Consider the following 19,626-nt stretch of genomic DNA (forward strand, 5'->3'; position numbering starts at 1 on the left):
AGTGAATTCCCACTGTCCAACCCTGTCCTTATTAAGTGCCCACGTGACCCCGCGCCGGCCAATAAGCGCAGGAGATAGAGGGAGGCACAGGACGTTCTTGTGTTTTACTCGCTCGGAGAGCCTCGGAGGCGTTCCCTTAGTTCCCAGTGACCAATGAAATGTGGGTGCCGGGGGCGGGGCTATTATTACAGTCTGTGTCACTAGGGGGAGCCACACGTACAAAACAAGAGATTCATTTCTTTGCTGCCCCTAGCGGTCAGGCCCGGCACAAACAACATGACAGAGCCCCGAACTTTCCTCTCGAGAACGAGTAACAAGGTGAAAACACAGCGACCTGGCTGCTCCTTGCGGCGTGAAACCGACTGTCAGCAGCTCTGAGGCAGCCGAACTACTTCTGAAAGTAACACGTGACTCGACCCCGCCCCTCCTCTTGCCGTTTCTATATCCGCTGCGTTCCACGCCTCCTCCTCATTTCTGCCATTTATTTCCTGTTACGCCCGGAAGAGGCTGTAATATCTGTCAGGGTGTGAGGATGTCGGAACTACGGGAGATGCTGAACCGCTTGCAGGAGGTGGACAGGCGGCTGTACGGGCGGAGCGGGGCCGAACCCAGGAAGGTAACTCCCAGCATCATCCACTGACTACTACTCCCGACTTGTCTTACCCATTGTGTTGTACAGCTCCTCCCCCTGTAACCCTCCCCTACAGCTCCTCCTCCTCCCAGCATCCTCTTAAACCCTCCCCTACAGCTCCTCCCCCTTCCGCTCCTCATCCCAGCATCCCCTGTAACCCTCCCCTACAGGGACTCCTCCTCCCAGCTTCCCCTCATTTCAGTGTGATACTAATACTTTATACCTTCTTCTTCTGACTCTTTCCAGCTTTCAAATGGGGGTCAGTGACCCCATCTAAAAAACAAATGCTCTGTAAGGCTACAAATGTATTGCTATTGCTATGCTTTATTACTCATCTTTCTATTCAGTCCCTCTCCTATTCATATTCCAGTTTCTTATTCAAATCAATGCACAGTTGCTAGGGGGATTTGGACCCTAGCAACTAGATTGCTGAAATGGCAAACTGAAAAGCTGCTTAAAGGAGACCTAAGCCCTCTTTTATTTATATTCCACTTTATTATTCAAGTCAGTGCATGGTTGCTAGGGGAATTTGGACCCTAGCAACCAGATGGCTGAAATTACAAACTGGAGAGCTGCTGAATAAAAAGCTAAATACCGTATATACTCGTGTATAAGCTGACCCGTGTATAAGCCGAGGTACCTAATTTTACCTACAAAAAACTGGGAAAACGTATTGACTCGCGTATAAGCCTAGGGTGAGAAATGCAGCAGCTTCTGGTAAAATGTCACCTAGCGCAGAAGCGCAAGCAGCATCGGGCAAACCTAGTCCCTGTGCATGTAAGAGCACATAAGCGCTGGCTTCCCAGGCTTTTATATAGTCATGAACCTCTGGGATATAACATATCCTTATATTTTATAACAGGGAGTACATTATAGGCACACTAAATAATAAATGCTGAACTTAAAAAGGGAAGTTCCTACATTTCAATGGGGAGAGACAGTATCCACACAGGGCCCTTTTTAACTCTTTCCTCTAACCATTTGCTTCCATATCTTTCCCTTCCTCTCTCTGCACCAGTCACAGTGCCTTTAAACTGTAAGACAAAAGTTAGATTTGCATCCGTTTTCTTTCCCCTGTTTCTTGCCTCTGTTTCTATCAAAGCCAATTTTCTGTCCACCTCTCCTCTCACAGCCCGACTTCTGAAAGTCCGTTCTCTCCACCTCTCCCGCCCCTACTGTCACAGCCGTCTTTCTCTCTCCTCCTCCTCTCTGAATCATTTCACTCACAGCTCGATCTCTGAAAGCCGCTTCTCTCCACCTTCCCCTTTTTCTCACAGTTGCTGACAGGCTGACAGGCTGCTTTCTCCCTCTCTGCACTGCTGGATCTTGTTTCCTTTGCGGCAAGCAAAGATTAACAGCCGGCATAACATCGCATGTTCGTCAAGCTCTGCACGTCACTTCCGCCTACTACACTGCCACAGGGTCCTAGCGCCGGGTCCCTTAGTCTTGAAACCCCTGTGCGCACCCAGTGACTCGCGTATAAGCCGAGGTAGACTTTTTCAGCACATTTTAAGTGCTGAAAAACTCGGCTAATACACGAGTATATACGGTAAGTCAAAAACCACAAATAATAAAAAAAATGAAAACCAATTACAAATTGTCTCGAATATCACTCTCTACGTCATACTAACAGTTAATTTAAAGGGGACCATTGTGGTGCTGACACACAACTCCTGGTTTCATAACAGCCCGTGTGTGTGAGTGTAAGCAGTGCGGTGCCACTAATACATTAAACAAGGAGATTGGCGCACAGTGCCAGTGTATGTATATATATATATATATATATATATGTATGTTTGTGTATATAAATGATGTGCCAGTCTGTGCCATTATCATTGTGCAGGTGGCAGTTGGGCTGCTGAAAGCTCAAGTGGCACTTGGGAATATCGCTGCCAAACGTGAGCGAGTAAAGACTCTCTATAAGAAAAGTAAGTGCTGCTCCTATTGGCTCATTCTCCCTCCCATATTATAGGGAAGATTTTATTGGGTACGTGAGACCTATTTCCATTTGTGGGGAAGAAGTTTTGGGGGGTCCCGCAGAGTGTGTTTGTCCCTCTCAGTTCTGATTGGACGGTGCCAGTCTCATGTGACTATTTGCCCCATTAGTTGAAGACCTGATGAAGTATCTGGAGCCTCAGTACATCGACAGAATTGCCCTTCCTGATGCCATGAAGCTGGAGTTCATCTTGGCAGGTACCTCATTGCTAAACACAATTTTGGGGGGTCCCATTACAATTGGAATGGCTCAGTGTAATACAGTGTAATGCCCGTGTGCCGCCATGCAGCGTAATGCCCGTGTAACATGTAAGTGTTTCCCTTGTGCAGAGGAGCAGTACATTGTGGCACAGGCGGAGCTGCTGGAGCAACTGCACAGTCTCACCTCATATCTGGACAGTGATCACATCACAGGTAATGGAGCAGCTGATATCGCCAGTCATTCATCTCTCTTTGCTTATTAAACATTCAGATATGAGGAAACTCAATTCTACTTTAATTACGTTTATTTGGAATGGTAAAAAAGCAAAGATCCCCAGTTAAATTTGGAGTTTTAAATCTCTCCTATTTCAGAGCTTTCAATATATCAGCCCTCAGCAGATATCTCATTGAGTGGATCTCTCAGGGTAATATTTACTAATCCTGACATTGAAGTTTTTCCAGAACCCCACTTTGATATTTTATCTGTTTTACAGTGAATAGAGAAATGTTCCTTGTGATTTTAGGAAGAATCGTCTCTTTCATGATTGAGTGTGGAAACATTTATTCTCTGGACATAGTTACAGCTATATAATATAATATTTATTATGCCGGCTATGCTCTTACTTAAACCTTCAGACTTTCCAAAATCGGATTCCTTTTTATTTTTCTATAAAGAGAAATTACTAGTCTTCGTAAAAGACTTACTAGATCCCCTCAACGAGACATCGATATCTTTGTCAGGACTCAAAAACAAATAAACAAGTATAAACTTTATGAATCTGATAGATGTTATTACCTGACTTGTTAATGCGCCTTTCTTTATTACTTTCTTTATTATTATGTGACCTCAGGCAACTGAAGATTTGGCACAGTGTTTGGATCTCCCTTCTTCAATTTCTATTAATATTCATCTAAAAATTCTGGAATGATTATGGGTCAGACCCACACCCACTACTAAAGGTTTCTACCAAATGGGCTGAGTTGTTTTTTTGAGTCTCCCCCTCTGATTTAGTGAAGTTTATACAGTCAGGCCCATTAATCTTTGGACAGAGACAACTTATTTTTAATGTTGGTTCTGTACATTTTACCACAATGAAGTTTAAATGAAACAACTCAGATGTAGTTGAACTGCAGACTTTCAGCTTTAATTCAGTGGGTTGAACAAAAAGATTGTATAAAAATGTGAGGAACTAAAGACTTTTATTAACTCAATCATTTCATTTCAGGGGCTCACAAGTAATTGGACCATTGAGTCAAAGTCTATTTCATGGGCAGGTGGGGCAATTCCTTGGTTATGTCATTATCAATGAAGCAGATAAAAGCCCTGGAGTTGATTTGAGGGGGGGGGGGATGTATGTGGAACAGACAACATGAGGACACAGGAGCTCTCCATGCAGGTGAAACAAGTCCTCCTTAAGCTGCAAAAACAGAAAAAACCCATGTGAGAAATGTCTCCAATATTAGGAGAGGCAAAATCTCCAGTTTGGTACATGGTGAGAAAGAAAGAAATCACTGGTGAACTCAGCAACACAAAAAGACCTGGACGTCCATGGAAGACAACAGTGGTGGATGATCTCAGAATCATTTCCATGGGGAAGAGAAAGCCCTTCACAAGAGCCAAACAAGTGAAGAACAGTCTCCAGGAGGTCGAGTCTCCATATCCAAGTCTGCCATAAAGAGAAGACTGTATGAAGTAAATACAGAGGGGGCACTGCAAGGTACAAGCCACTCATAAGCACCAACAATACAAAGGCTACATTGGACTAAAGAAGCCGCACAGTTGTGGAAAACCATTGTTTGGACAGATGAAACCAAGATGAAGCTCTAGCAGAATGATGGCAAGAGTAAAAAAGTGTGGAGAAGGCTTGGGAAGAGCTGATGATCCAAAGCATAGCACAGTTGTGTATAAAACATTTGGGGGGCAGTGTGATGGCTTGGGGTGCATGGCTGCCAGTGGGACACTAGTGAATGAATTGTGAGCTCTTCAGAGACACTGTCTGCTCCAGCTAAATGCACTCACATTGATTGGGAGGCGTCTCATAATGAGCCAAAACATAGAGCCAAAGCAACCCAGGAGTTTATTAAAGCAAAGAAGTGGAATATTGAGCTGATGTGAAGCCAATTGAGCTGCATTTCACTTGTTGAAGACTAAACGTGGGACAGAAAGGCCACAAACAAAGAGCAAGTGAAAGAAGCGGCTGCAGTAAAGACCTGGCAGAGCATTAAACAGGAGCAAACCCACAATCTGCTGATGTCCATGAGTTCAACACTTCAGCCTGTCATTGTCAGCAAAGGATTTTCTACCAACTATTAGACATGAACATTTCATTTGTACAATTACTTGTGAGACCCTGAAATGAAGTGATTGTGTTAAATAAAGGCTTTAGTTCCTCACATTTTATACAATCTTTTTGTTCAACCCACTGAATTAAAGCTGAAAGTCTGCAGTTCAACTGCATCTGAGTTGTTTCATTTAATATTCATTGTGGTCATGTACAGAACCAAAATTAGATAAACATTGTTTCTGTCCAAAGATTTATGGGCCTGACTGTGTATAATTATAATAGAGAGAGAGTTGGAGGATACAGCATTTTAAGCCAATCCACTTAGACTATGGGAAATGTTTTCTAAAGGTTCCTCTACTAGTCCCGTATCATATTGTCCTTAGTGTCTAATGTGTCTCTTTTCCATTATCTATGACTATCGATTAGACTGAAAATAAATATTACATTTTCTCCATGTTCTACTTTATTGCATCTAGATACTGTTTTCTTCAATTTCTAAGATAAAATCTATTTCCCCTATTTCTAGCTGCTTCCAGGAAAGCTTTATTTAATTATTGGCTACAAAGAGTCCCCCTCATTATCAGAATCATTTCTTACCTGAAGCAGCTCAGTTTGCAGGAAGCTTTATTAGTAAAAACAAAAGGAAATAATGAGTCTATTAGGTGTATATGGTCTCGTCACTTATGGACCTGGGACTCCAGTACTAGTAGTGAAATATCTCTCTTCCTTCAGTTGTAAAATGAATGTTTATTGGGCAGTGCAACATTCCCGAGGATAAATGGCCTTTTCTTGTTTTCTGATTGTCTTTACATACACTGGCTTAGTTAGCTTTAGTTAGATTTAGTTAGCTTTAGTTAGATTTAGTTGGCTTTAGTTAGTTTTAGTTGGCTTTAGTCCGATTTATTTGGCTTTAGTTAGATTAATTGGCTTAAATTAGCTTTAGTTAGCTTTCGTTGACTTTAGTCAGTTTTACTTGGGTTAAGTGGCCTTTTAGTTGGCTTTAGTTGGCTTTTAGTTGGCTTTTAGTTGGCTTTAGTTGGATTTAGTTGGCTTTAGTTGGATTTAGTTGGCTTTAGTTGGCTTTAGTTGGCTTTAGTTGGCTTCAGTTGGCTTCAGTTGGATTTAGTTGGCTTCAGTTGGCTTCAGTTGGCTTCAGTTGGCTTCAGTTGGCTTCAGTTGGCTTCAGTTGGCTTCAGTTGGCTTCAGTTGGCTTTAGTTGGCTTTAGTTGGCTTTAGTTGGCTTTTAGTTGGCTTCAGTTGGCTTTAGTTAGATTTAGTTGCTTTTAGTTGGCTTAAGTTGGCTTTAGTTAGATTTAGTTGGCTTTAGGAAGTTGAAGTTAGTTAGTGGTGCTTGCGAAGCAAAGCATCACTACTGTTATCTTGCAAACTTATTTTTATTCTTCTTCCGTATGAAAGTTTGGCGCGTAACTAGTCCCGCACCGTTTGTCCTAGACCCATGAATGAGGTGTCAAATCGTGCGGCTTAATCGGGAATGGGGTGGTATGACTTTTCTAAGGGGTGGGTGGTTAACCACCCCGAAAAGTCCCATAGATTAACATTGAGGCCAACTTTTGACGGATTCTAGCGCAGAGAGGGAATCTTGTAGAAACGTTAAATTTACCACATTTGAAGAGGTTTGCGACCTGTGTCAGATGATACCCCACACGAGGGTATAAGTTTTACCCCCGGGGCAGGAGAGGTCCCCAAATTTGCCCCATTGACTTATAATGGGGAATTTATCGAATAATTAGTTTGTCGCAGACCCATGAATGAGGTGTCAAACCGTTCAGTTTATTCGGGAATGGGGTGTTGTGACTTTTCTGTCCTATTTTGGGGACCCAAAAAAGTGAGCGGAGCCGCAAACAACCAATCAGATTTTCCCAATTGACTTCAATGAGAAAATGTAAACAGCTGTAATTCTCACAGTAATAAAGCCAGAGCTCCCAAACTTGGCACCGTGGGTCACTGGGTGACTGCAGCCAAAATTTACAAAAAGTGGGCGGAGTCTACAACAGCCAATCAAATTTCAGCCATTCAATTAAATAGGAAAATGTTAAACTGCTGCCGCTCTTAGACGGTTAATGGCAGGGTCCTCAAACTTGGCACAGTTGGTCACTGGGGGACTGGGATTAAAATTAAGAAAAGTGGGTGGAGCCAAAACCAACCAATCAGATTTCTTTGATTGGTTTTAATGGGAACAATTAAGAAGGCTGCCATTCTCTCAGTATTGATGTCAGGGACCTTGAATATCACAAATGTGGTCGCTGGGGGTTTCCACTTCAAGTTTAGAAAAAGTGGGCGGAGCCACCAACAACCAATCAAATTTCATTCATTGATTTTCAATAGAAAAAAATAGAAATGCTGCCATTTTTACACATTAAATGACAGCATTCCCAAACTTTGGTATGTTAGTCACTGAGTGACTGTGGTTCACAATTAGGAAAAAAAGGGGCGGGGCAACAACAGCCAATCAGATTTGGGCCTGAGTTTTGCCACGGCAAGCACCACTCACATTTTCTTCAGGAAATGTACCTCTCTAGTTTTTCTATGTAATTCTTTATTGAATGTTATACATTGTTGATAACATGTCAGTATAATAATTGCAGCTCATCCTAGTCTGCTAAACTGCCACGTTACACAATAGCAATCAATAGGACAGCAAATAGTAAGCAGTCACATGATGTATTTATCTGCACCCCCAGGCAGCTGGAATGAGCCGTTCCACTGTCAGAACCCCCCCCCCCTCTCATAACTTCCCCAACAGGATTTAGAGGAAAGGGCCCAGGGTGAGCTGGGGGATAGTTTTCATAGTGGCACGTACAGCTGACAATCATAGCCCAAGGGTCTTTGGGTGTCAGAGATCTATTCCCCCCCCCCCCCCGGAATGCTACAAGTAGTGATTGTGGGGATTACTGAGCCCACACTTATACAAAGTACTGAAGCAGGGATACAGGGTGCAGGGAGTTACAAGGATATAATACCTTCGCTCTTGTCTCTGCAGCAGTTCCAGGCCAGGCCTCCCGGCTCCAGACTCTCTCCCAGATCCACATAAAGCAGCAGGTAAGTGGCCCCTCCCATTATACCCCCTTATACCCTCCCCATAACCCCCTGTTACCCCTCTTGCTTTCTTTCTCTACCCAGGATCAGAGTGAGGAGATCACAGGCGAAACCAAACGGCTGCTAGAGGATTATAACAAGATGGTATCCTTTCCATGCGCACAGAGTAGTGCCGTGATGACATCTATCTGTTGGTAGGGCTCTCTGGATCAGCTGGCAGTTAGGCAGGTTATATATAGACATAAGGGCTCTCTGGATCAGCTGGCAGTTAGGCAGGTTATATATAGACATAAGGGTTCTCTGGATCAGCTGGCAGTTAGGCAGGTTATATATAGACATAAGGGCTCTCTGGATCAGCTGGCAGTTAGGCAGGTTATATATAGACATAAGGGTTCTCTGGATCAGCTGGCAGTTAGGCAGGTTATATATAGACATAAGGGTTCTCTGGATCAGCTGGCAGTTAGGCAGGTTATATATATAGACATAAGGGCTTTATGGATCAGCTGGCAGTTAGGCAGGTTATATATAGACATAAGGGCTCTCTGGATCAGCTGGCAGTTAGGCAGGTTATATATAGACATAAGGGTTCTCTGGATCAGCTGGCAGTTAGGCAGGTTATATATAGACATAAGGGCTCTCTGGATCAGCTGGCAGTTAGGCAGGTTATATATAGACATAAGGGCTCTCTGGATCAGCTGGCAGTTAGGCAGGTTATATATAGACATAAGGGCTCTCTGGATCAGCTGGCAGTTAGGCAGGTTATATATAGACATAAGGGCTCTCTGGATCAGCTGGCAGTTAGGCAGGTTATATATAGACCTAAGGGTTCTCTGGATCAGCTGGCAGTTAGGCAGGTTATATATAGACCTAAGGGCTCTCTGGATCAGCTGGCAGTTAGGCAGGTTATATATAGACATAAGGGCTCTCTGGATCAGCTGGCAGTTAGGCAGGTTATATATAGACATAAGGGTTCTCTGGATCAGCTGGCAGTTAGGCAGGTTATATATAGACATAAGGGCTTTATGGATCAGCTGGCAGTTAGGCAGGTTTTATATATAGACAAAAGGGTTCTCTGGATCAGCTGGCAGTTAGGCAGGTTATATATATAGACATAATGGCTCTCTGGATCAGCTGGCAGTTTGGCAGGTTATATATAGACATAAGGGCTTTATGGATCAGCTGGCAGTTAGGCAGGTTATATATGGACATAAGGGCTCTCTGGATCAGCTGGCAGTTAGGCAGGTTATATATAGACATAAGGGTTCTCTGGATCAGCTGGCAGTTAGGCAGGTTATATATATAGACATAAGGGCTTTATGGATCAGCTGGCAGTTAGGCAGGTTATATATAGACATAAGGGCTCTCTGGATCAGCTGGCAGTTAGGCAGGTTATATATAGACATAAGGGTTCTCTGGATCAGCTGGCAGTTAGGCAGGTTATATATAGACATAATGGCTTTATGGATCAGCTGGCAGTTAGGCAGGTTATATATAGACATAAGGGCTCTCTGGATCAGCTGGCAGTTAGGCAGGTTATATATAGACATAAGGGCTCTCTGGATCAGCTGGCAGTTAGGCAGGTTATATATAGACATAAGGGCTCTCTGGATCAGCTGGCAGTTAGGCAGGTTATATATAGACATAAGGGTTCTCTGGATCAGCTGGCAGTTAGGCAGGTTATATATAGACCTAAGGGCTCTCTGGATCAGCTGGCAGTTAGGCAGGTTATATATAGACATAAGGGCTCTCTGGATCAGCTGGCAGTTAGGCAGGTTATATATAGACATAAGGGCTCTCTGGATCAGCTGGCAGTTAGGCAGGTTATATATAGACATAAGGGTTCTCTGGATCAGCTGGCAGTTAGGCAGGTTATATATAGACATAAGGGCTTTATGGATCAGCTGGCAGTTAGGCAGGTTTTATATATAGACATAAGGGTTCTCTGGATCAGCTGGCAGTTAGGCAGGTTATATATATAGACATAATGGCTCTCTGGATCAGCTGGCAGTTTGGCAGGTTATATATAGACATAAGGGCTTTATGGATCAGCTGGCAGTTAGGCAGGTTATATATGGACATAAGGGCTCTCTGGATCAGCTGGCAGTTAGGCAGGTTATATATAGACATAAGGGTTCTCTGGATCAGCTGGCAGTTAGGCAGGTTATATATATAGACATAAGGGCTTTATGGATCAGCTGGCAGTTAGGCAGGTTATATATAGACATAAGGGCTCTCTGGATCAGCTGGCAGTTAGGCAGGTTATATATAGACATAAGGGTTCTCTGGATCAGCTGGCAGTTAGGCAGGTTATATATAGACATAAGGGCTTTATGGATCAGCTGGCAGTTAGGCAGGTTATATATAGACATAAGGGCTCTCTGGATCAGCTGGCAGTTAGGCAGCTTATATATAGACATAAGGGCTCTCTGGATCAGCTGGCAGTTAGGCAGGTTATATATAGACATAAGGGCTCTCTGGATCAGCTGGCAGTTAGGCAGGTTATATATAGACATAAGGGTTCTCTGGATCAGCTGGCAGTTAGGCAGGTTATAAATAGACCTAAGGGCTCTCTGGATCAGCTGGCAGTTAGGCAGGTTATATATAGACATAAGGGCTCTCTGGATCAGCTGGCAGTTAGGCAGGTTATATATAGACATAAGGGCTCTCTGGATCAGCTGGCAGTTAGGCAGGTTATATATAGACATAAGGGTTCTCTGGATCAGCTGGCAGTTAGGCAGGTTATATATAGACATAAGGGCTTTATGGATCAGCTGGCAGTTAGGCAGGTTTTATATATAGACATAAGGGTTCTCTGGATCAGCTGGCAGTTAGGAAGGTTATATATATAGACATAATGGCTCTCTGGATCAGCTGGCAGTTTGGCAGGTTATATATAGACATAAGGGCTTTATGGATCAGCTGGCAGTTAGGCAGGTTATATATGGACATAAGGGCTCTCTGGATCAGCTGGCAGTTAGGCAGGTTATATATAGACATAAGGGTTCTCTGGATCAGCTGGCAGTTAGGCAGGTTATATATATAGACATAAGGGCTTTATGGATCAGCTGGCAGTTAGGCAGGTTATATATAGACATAAGGGTTCTCTGGATCAGCTGGCAGTTAGGCAGGTTATATATATAGACATAAGGGCTTTATGGATCAGCTGGCAGGCAGGTTATATATAGACATAAGGGCTCTCTGGATCAGCTGGCAGTTAGGCAGGTTATATATAGACATAAGGGTTCTCTGGATCAGCTGGCAGTTAGGCAGGTTATATATAGACATAAGGGCTTTATGGATCAGCTGGCAGTTAGGCAGGTTATATATAGACATAAGGGCTCTCTGGATCAGCTGGCAGTTAGGCAGGTTATATATAGACATAAGGGCTCTCTGGATCAGCTGGCAGTTAGGCAGGTTATATATAGACATAAGGGCTCTCTGGATCAGCTGGCAGTTAGGCAGGTTATATATAGACATAAGGGTTCTCTGGATCAGCTGGCAGTTAGGCAGGTTATATATAGACCTAAGGGCTCTCTGGATCAGCTGGCAGTTAGGCAGGTTATATATAGACATAAGGGCTCTCTGGATCAGCTGGCAGTTAGGCAGGTTATATATAGACATAAGGGTTCTCTGGATCAGCTGGCAGTTAGGCAGGTTATATATAGACCTAAGGGCTCTCTGGATCAGCTGGCAGTTAGGCAGGTTATATATAGACATAAGGGCTCTCTGGATCAGCTGGCAGTTAGGCAGGTTATATATAGACATAAGGGCTCTCTGGATCAGCTGGCAGTTAGGCAGGTTATATATAGACATAAGGGCTCTCTGGATCAGCTGGCAGTTAGGCAGGTTATATATAGACATAAGGGCTCTCTGGATCAGCTGGCAGTTAGGCAGGTTATATATAGACATAAGGGCTCTCTGGATCAGCTGGCAGTTAGGCAGGTTATATATAGACATAAGGGTTCTCTGGATCAGCTGGCAGTTAGGCAGGTTATATATAGACCTAAGGGCTCTCTGGATCAGCTGGCAGTTAGGCAGGTTATATATAGACATAAGGGCTCTCTGGATCAGCTGGCAGTTAGGCAGGTTATATATAGACATAAGGGTTCTCTGGATCAGCTGGCAGTTAGGCAGGTTATATATAGACATAAGGGCTCTCTGGATCAGCTGGCAGTTAGGCAGGTTATATATAGACCTAAGGGCTCTCTGGATCAGCTGGCAGTTAGGCAGGTTATATATAGACATAAGGGCTCTCTGGATCAGCTGGCAGTTAGGCAGGTTATATATAGACATAAGGGCTCTCTGGATCAGCTGGCAGTTAGGCAGGTTATATATAGACATAAGGGCTCTCTGGATCAGCTGGCAGTTAGGCAGGTTATATATAGACATAAGGGCTCTCTGGATCAGCTGGCAGTTAGGCAGGTTATATATAGACATAAGGGCTCTCTGGATCAGCTGGCAGTTAGGCAGGTTATATATAGACATAAGGGCTCTCTGGATCAGCTGGCAGTTAGGCAGGTTATATATAGACATAAGGGCTCTCTGGATCAGCTGGCAGTTAGGCAGGTTATATATAGACATAATGGCTCTCTGGATCAGCTGGCAGTTAGGCAGGTTATATATAGACATAAGGGCTCTCTGGATCAGCTGGCAGTTAGGCAGGTTATATATAGACATAAGGTGGCACTTGATGGACGTGTATTTTTTTCAGCCGATGTTACTATGTTGCACCTTAACATTGTGACCCAGGCTGTTCTCCTCTCCAAGCAGTTTGTACTGTGGGATGAGACTGTGTCCCAGCTGGAAGCTGCAAAGCAACCCAAGAACCTTCCAGAATGAGCGCTGCCCTGCTGGTTATAGCTGCTGCTGTTGCACTATAACCTATAGACTGTCCTGTGACTCCTCCCCCTGCACATGGCCCCGCCCTGCTCTTCACTGGGGATAGAGTCCAGGTCCCACTGCCAGGATTGGTCTCTGTGATAAAGAGGGGGAGGGGCCCCAGGTATAAAAGATTGCATCTGTATTTGGGGTGCTGTATAGAAAGTGTGGGGGTTCCATTACTAGTCTATATAAGATACAGCTGATCTGTACCAGGGCCCATAGACGATCAGAACCCCCAGATCCCAATGCAGCGAGGGCCATTTACCCCTTTTATTCTAGGGGGGGGGATCTGGGAACTGAATTTGGCTCCCAACTTTAATATCAGGGGCCACCTGATTGTATCTGTCCCACCCTTGGCAAACCCTACTTTATTTATTGCTATTATATACCCCCCCCCCATCTGTCATTTATATGGATGCACCCCCCACATGCTCAATAAACTCCATGTAACCATAGTGATCTCACTCAATACTTCTGGGGGGAAAGTGCAAGCTCACTGGGCAATTCTGCTGTCCTTTATATACATATTGAGGATCATCAGTACTATATAGAGTGCAAGCTCACTGGGGAATTATACTGCACTTTATATACATATTGGGGATTATTGTGGTGCTGTATAGAGTGCAAGCTCACTGGGGAATTTGACTGCACATTATATACATATTAGGGATGATTGTGGTGCTGTATAGAGTGCAAGCTCGCTGGGCAATTCTGCTGCACATTATATACATATTAGGGATGATTGTGGTGCTGTATAAATGTGCAAGCTCACTGGGGAATTCTACTGCACTTTATATACATATTGGGGCTTATTATGGTGCTGTATAGAGTGCAAGCTCACTGGGGAATTGTACTGCACTTTATATACATATTAGGGATCATTGTGGTGCTGTATAGAGTGCAAGCTGATTGTACAATCTCATACAGAATATTGTGCTACTCACAAGTTACACTCCTGTTACTCCTGTTGTACAGACAGTGTTGGGCTCCTCACTGGTTCTGAAACTATTGGGATTTCTGCCAAGGGGGGAAGGGGCTCAAAGTGAACAAAAAGATTGTATAACATGTGAGGAACTAAAGGTTTTTTTTCAATGAAGCAGATAAAGGCCTGGAGTTGATTTGAGGGGGGAAGAGACAACATGAGGACAAAGGAGCTCTCCATGCAGGTCAAACAAGTCCTCCTTAAGCTGCAAAAACAGAAAAAACCCATCCGAGAAATGGCTCCAATATTAGGAGAGGCAAAATCTCCAGTTTGGTACATGGTGAGAAAGAAAGAAATCACTGGTGAACTCGGCAACACAAAAAGACCTGGACGTCCACTGAAGACAACAGTGGTGGATGATCTCAGAATCATTTCCATGAAGAGAAAGCCCTTGACAAGAGCCAAACAAGTGAAGAACAGTCTCCAGGAGGTAGAGTCTCCATATCCAAGTCTGCCATAAAGAGAAGACTGTATGAAGTAAATACAGAGGGGGCACTGCAAGGTACAAGCCACTCATAAGCACCAACAATACAAAGGCTACATTGGACTAAAGAAGCCGCACAGTTGTGGAAAACCATTGTTTGGACAGATGAAACCAAGATGAAGCTCTAGCAGAATGATGGCAAGAGTAAAAAAGTGTGGAGAAGGCTTGGGAAGAGCTGATGATCCAAAGCATAGCACAGTTGTGTATAAAACATTTGGGGGGCAGTGTGATGGCTTAGGGTGCATGGCTGCCAGTGGGACACTAGTGAATGAATTGTGAGCTCTTCAGAGACACTGTCTGCTCCAGCTAAATGCACTCACATTGATTGGGAGGCGTCTCATAATGAGCCAAAACATAGAGCCAAAGCAACCCAGGAGTTTATTAAAGCAAAGAAGTGGAATATTGAGCTGATGTGAAGCCAATTGAGCTGCATTTCACTTGTTGAAGACTAAACGTGGGACAGAAAGGCCACAAACAAAGAGCAAGTGAAAGAAGCGGCTGCAGTAAAGACCTGGCAGAGCATTAAACAGGAGCAAACCCACAATCTGCTGATGTCCATGAGTTCAACACTGAGAGAGCCCACCCAGAACCAAGCAAGAGTCCCCCGCTGGGCAGCCCTCCTCGACCTTTTCTAATCCGGCTCCTCAACTTCAAAGACCGAGATGCGATTCTGCAGACAGACCCAGATATCATGATGGGGGGCAAGAAGGTCTCTGTGTATCTGGACTTCTCGGCCCAACTGCAGCGACGACGGGGAACCTTTACCGCAGTCAAATATGGATTCCTATACCGGGCTAAACTGCGGGTCCAAGCTGGGGACAGGGAATTTCTGTGCCACCCACTAGACTCAGACGTTAACTACTTGCTCCCCACCAGCACGTCGCTACTTGATTTAATTAAGGGATTAATAACTGGCAAGTTCTAAGTCAGGTCGGGAAGAATGGTTTTTATTGGGTCAGTTCATTAATGTTGTTAATTGCTGTATGTTGTGGTTCAATGACGTAACACCATATGACATTGTATTGGCAGACATAGTGGTTCCCATTACCCTGTAATATTCACTACACAAGAGGGCACACTTCACTTACTCTCCTGGAACATCAGGGGACTGAACCCCAATGTTAAATGGGCACTGATATTTGTTATATTTTTTAATTATGTTAAAAAATATACCCTGGACCTCCTCATGTTGCAGGAAAGCCATGTGATAGGTGAAAGATTGTGCTCCGGATGGGGGGCTGCACCTATCATGCTACTCTCTCCTCCCCTGCCAGAGGTATTATAACCCATAGAGGTTTCCATTAGAGGTAAAACTGATCATTATGGGGGGTTTGTACTGCTTGCTTTTACCCTAATGAGCCCCTGACCTTGGCCTCCATATACTGTATATACCCCACCATTTAATGTTCACCTACTCGATACCATTATGGGTAAACTGATGACCCTCCCACCAGACACCCTACAAAAAGCTCTGCCTGTTCTCATAGTCAAAAGGTTACTCTATGCCACACACAGAACATTCAACCGGGGGGGGGGGAGATCCTGGCGTATCTCTGTACCGTTCTGCAAGATATCTGATATTCTAACGGATCCTCCAATGATTGTGACCCCTATAAAGCTTGGCAGAAGATAATGTAAATGTACGAGCTGAAGCCCCAGTCCTGCCATTATGGGGAAATCCCAAGCGACCCCATTTGCAACAAATTGTACAATGAGTGTGTGGCCTCAGTGGGACATTACTGGCCAGAGATGAAATTAAACAAAAACAACTGCAGATCTTCTCCTCTGCTTCTCATACTTATCACTTCAGCAGATCTTTCAGTGACAATTCCAGAGAACGATAGAGCCTTCTGCACCAACAATGAAATCTCTCTTCCAAAAACGTTGGTCACTGTATTCTTTGCTTCTCCCCAAACTCCAGCCCCCCCTTTTCTACAGTTTATACCATGTGACACCAGTTACACAATGAGGACTGGGGAGAGGCACCAGGTCTGGACTGAGAAGTAAAATAGGCCCTGGACTTTCAGTTACACAGAGGCCCAATCAGCCCCCACCAGCCCATTAAATACTGACTGTCTATGGCACCTTATAGCAGCCCCTCTGGCATTTGCCACAACCCACAGATTGTCAGTCCGGACCTGCAACAGGTAAAGCAAATGATTAATTAATCTCTACAAGAGATAAACGAATCCAATTCAAAATGATCTATAGACTCCACCTGATCCCTCTACGACTACATCATATTGGGACTCGGGACTCCTCCCGTTGCCCTAATACAATGTCTTGGGGGCTGACTAACTCCGTCTGGTATTACTGTGCCCACAAATGTATCAGTTTAGGGAAGAAATTGATCCAGAACACAACATCCCTGCCAAAAACACTAGTAGCCAAGACTTGCCCTTTAGTATCATAATGATATTGCTTTAGACTCTGATGAGAAGTCCAGCCTTGCACAGTGACTGGGCCACTCTTGTCCAACACTCGGCAATCGGCTCAATGGACCGACGTCTCCCCCTGATACTGAGGGGCCACAAATCTCATAAGGTTTGGGCTGATTGGGGGCAAGTTATAAAGTGACAACATCTTCTTACCCTCCCCCCTGTGACTAAATAGTGAACCCACCCGCTGCTTCTCCACATCCCTGGTGACGTCAAGTGTTAATTCCTAATTTTTGACCACACCCCTTTCTGTGGCCACACCCCCTAATTACCATGCTCATTTGACAAAATTTGGCAGGTTATGAAAGTTTGAAAATATTTCTCCTTATCTAAACTGTGTTTTTGTGTCTCAAAATTGTTACAAAGTATCTTATTTGCACCTGTTAGCTGTTCTGGGCTCTCTGCTAAAAGCCAATTAAGTGAGAAACTTTGTTTCTTTTTCTGGCTGTTCAGTGCAGAGAAAAGAGGGACTTTCCAGTACAAACGAGGGACTGACCTGCTGAAAAAGGGACAGTTGGGAGGAATGAAGTAGAATTTCTATTTTACTTTCTTATTTGTTGATCCCACATTTATTTTCTAAATAAAACATTTCCCTGATTTGACACCAATTTGTGTCCGTGTAAAACGTGGGTGAGTAAAGCGGAGGGGACAATGATCAGAGGGAGACGAGGAATCACATCGGGACGTCACAGTCTAACGGATCAAATACAGAGACAATTCCAGCAGAGGGCGCGCGTCACTTACGCCTTATTCTTCTGCGAGTGACGTTGACTCAGACACGCGCTGATTGGCCGGACGCACGTTAATAAGCCGGAAGCCGATTGGCTGGGTCGTTAGATGGCGGCGCTGCGAGAGACACGTGAGACGTGAGAGCGAGTTGTCAGTACTTTACAGTAAGTGTTTCAGCGGCTCCACTTTACTCCGGGCTTTATATTCACAGTCTCCTGATACTGAGCAGCGTCACGTGGTCTCGTGTGAGACACTTCCTTCCGGGGAACACTGGCTCCGCCCACCCTCTCTGTTTCCTCTTCCTCCTTCTGCCTGAGGGGGAGACTCCTGTGTTTCACGTCAACTCCATTGTGATTATTATTGCTCAGTACATGGGGGGTCAGTAGTACCAGTCTATGTTTAGCGTCTGTGTTTGGGGGTACATGTGGGGGAGGGGTCAGTATATATAAGTGTGGGGGAGGGGTCAGTAGTAAGTCTGTGTTTGGGGGTACATGTGGGGGAGGGGTCAGTATATATAAGTGTGGGGGAGGGGTCAGTAGTTAAAGTCAATGTGTTTGTGTTGCAGGAGACAGAACTGGAGTTGCTGCTGTTGTTGTTGCTGCTGCAGATGGAGAACTACAAGAAGGTGCAAGTGGTGCAGTTGCCGTTGGCTGAGCCAATCACAGGCCTGGCCCAGGACATCATTGAGATGAAGGTGCAGGAGGGCAGCAAGATGAGGAACCTGTTGGGCTTTGCCATTGGGAAGATGGAGGGGGAGAGCGTGAGGCAGATGTTGTTCGTTGGCTCGGGCCGAGCTCTGGGCAAGACCATCTCGTGTGTTGAGATCATGAAGCGGAGGCTCCAGCAGCTGCACCAGGTCACCAGGATCTGTTTCCGGCACACGGAGGAGACGTGGGAGCCCATTGTACCTGACGTTGGACTCGACCCCCTCACTGTCAGGAGGAACTGCCCCACTATATGTGTCCTGCTCAGCAAAGACCCCCTGGATCCCACCCAACCCGGCTACCAGCCCCCCGGCGCCTGCGACTCCCACTGGATCCAGGAACTGAGGGAGCAGGAGACCCCCCGGCGCAAGCGCTGGCCCCCCGGCACCACCAGGACTGGGGGGGAGGGGAGGAGACAATCCAGAGGGACGGGGGGCAGAGGGGGCGCTCACAAAAAATTCTAACTGTGCCCCCAGGATTATATGGGACTGTCCTGTACCCCCGACCCACCAGCACCCGGGGAGCACAATGTTAATGTATGTTATTGGGGGCACAATGTATGTTGTGGGGGGCACTGTTATATTTGAGGAGGTGTCGGGCCAAAGGGATTCGCTGCTTCTGATATAAAACTAATTTCTGTACAGTCAGTTGATTCCTGTGATTTCATTAAAGGACAAGGAAACCCTGAACTGAACCAGTGTCCTCCCCCCATTTTAATCCTTATAATCACCAAGTTCTCCCTCTCCTGGATTCAGGGGGGATTGTGGCCCCATTTCTGCCTGAGGCAACTTACTGCCCCCCTACACTCACCATTTTGCACCAGAGGGGGGGCTCCATGATGTCGGCAGAGGGCTCGAGTGAGTTTCAGGATGGGAAGAGACAAATTTCTGGTTTGAAAACTGGAAGTTCTTCTCTTAAAGTTCCAACACTGACATTTTACTGCCCCAGTAACTAGTGGGGCCCGGGTGCTCCTTGGTGTTGCACCCCCTAAATATATTGCCCTCCCCTGGGGGCCCCCATAACAATGGGTTTCAGTAGTAACCCCCAAAGGTGCAGCCATAGACCCCACATTTCCACTATTTTATAAACAAGACTATAACTTCTCAAGGTTCAGCAGAGACCTGGGACCTCTCCTACACAAGTGTCAGCAGATAGAGGAGAATCCGGAAGAGCTTGAAGACGAGGAGGAAACAGTCGACACGAGGGGTCAGAGAACAGTCGCTCATCTCTTTCCCTGGC

General features: G+C 45.1%; 2 protein-coding genes across 5 annotated transcripts; both read left to right on the forward strand.

Moving 5' to 3' along the window:
• The first annotated feature begins 224 nt into the window (after positions 1–224).
• dctn3.S (dynactin subunit 3 S homeolog) lies at positions 225–13,505 on the forward strand. Of its 2 annotated transcripts, none has more exons than XM_018241870.2 (7): positions 225–616; positions 2,475–2,559; positions 2,738–2,824; positions 2,957–3,040; positions 8,117–8,172; positions 8,254–8,313; positions 12,919–13,505. In XM_018241870.2, exons 1-7 carry the CDS (start codon positions 533–535, stop codon positions 13,006–13,008), a joined length of 546 nt encoding a protein of 181 aa, XP_018097359.1. In that variant the 5' UTR covers positions 225–532; the 3' UTR covers positions 13,009–13,505.
• A 4,250-nt stretch (positions 13,506–17,755) lies between these two features.
• rpp25l.S (ribonuclease P/MRP 25kDa subunit-like S homeolog) lies at positions 17,756–19,081 on the forward strand. 3 transcript variants are annotated; one of them, NM_001094067.1, is given in 2 exon segments: positions 17,756–17,847; positions 18,249–19,081. In NM_001094067.1, a coding segment is annotated over 1 exon segment (561 nt). In that variant the 5' UTR covers positions 17,756–17,847; positions 18,249–18,290; the 3' UTR covers positions 18,852–19,081.
• The last annotated feature ends 545 nt before the right edge of the window (positions 19,082–19,626 follow it).

This window comes from Xenopus laevis, chromosome 1S (assembly GCF_017654675.1).
Source record: "Xenopus laevis strain J_2021 chromosome 1S, Xenopus_laevis_v10.1, whole genome shotgun sequence".
NCBI lineage: Eukaryota > Metazoa > Chordata > Amphibia > Anura > Pipidae > Xenopus > Xenopus laevis.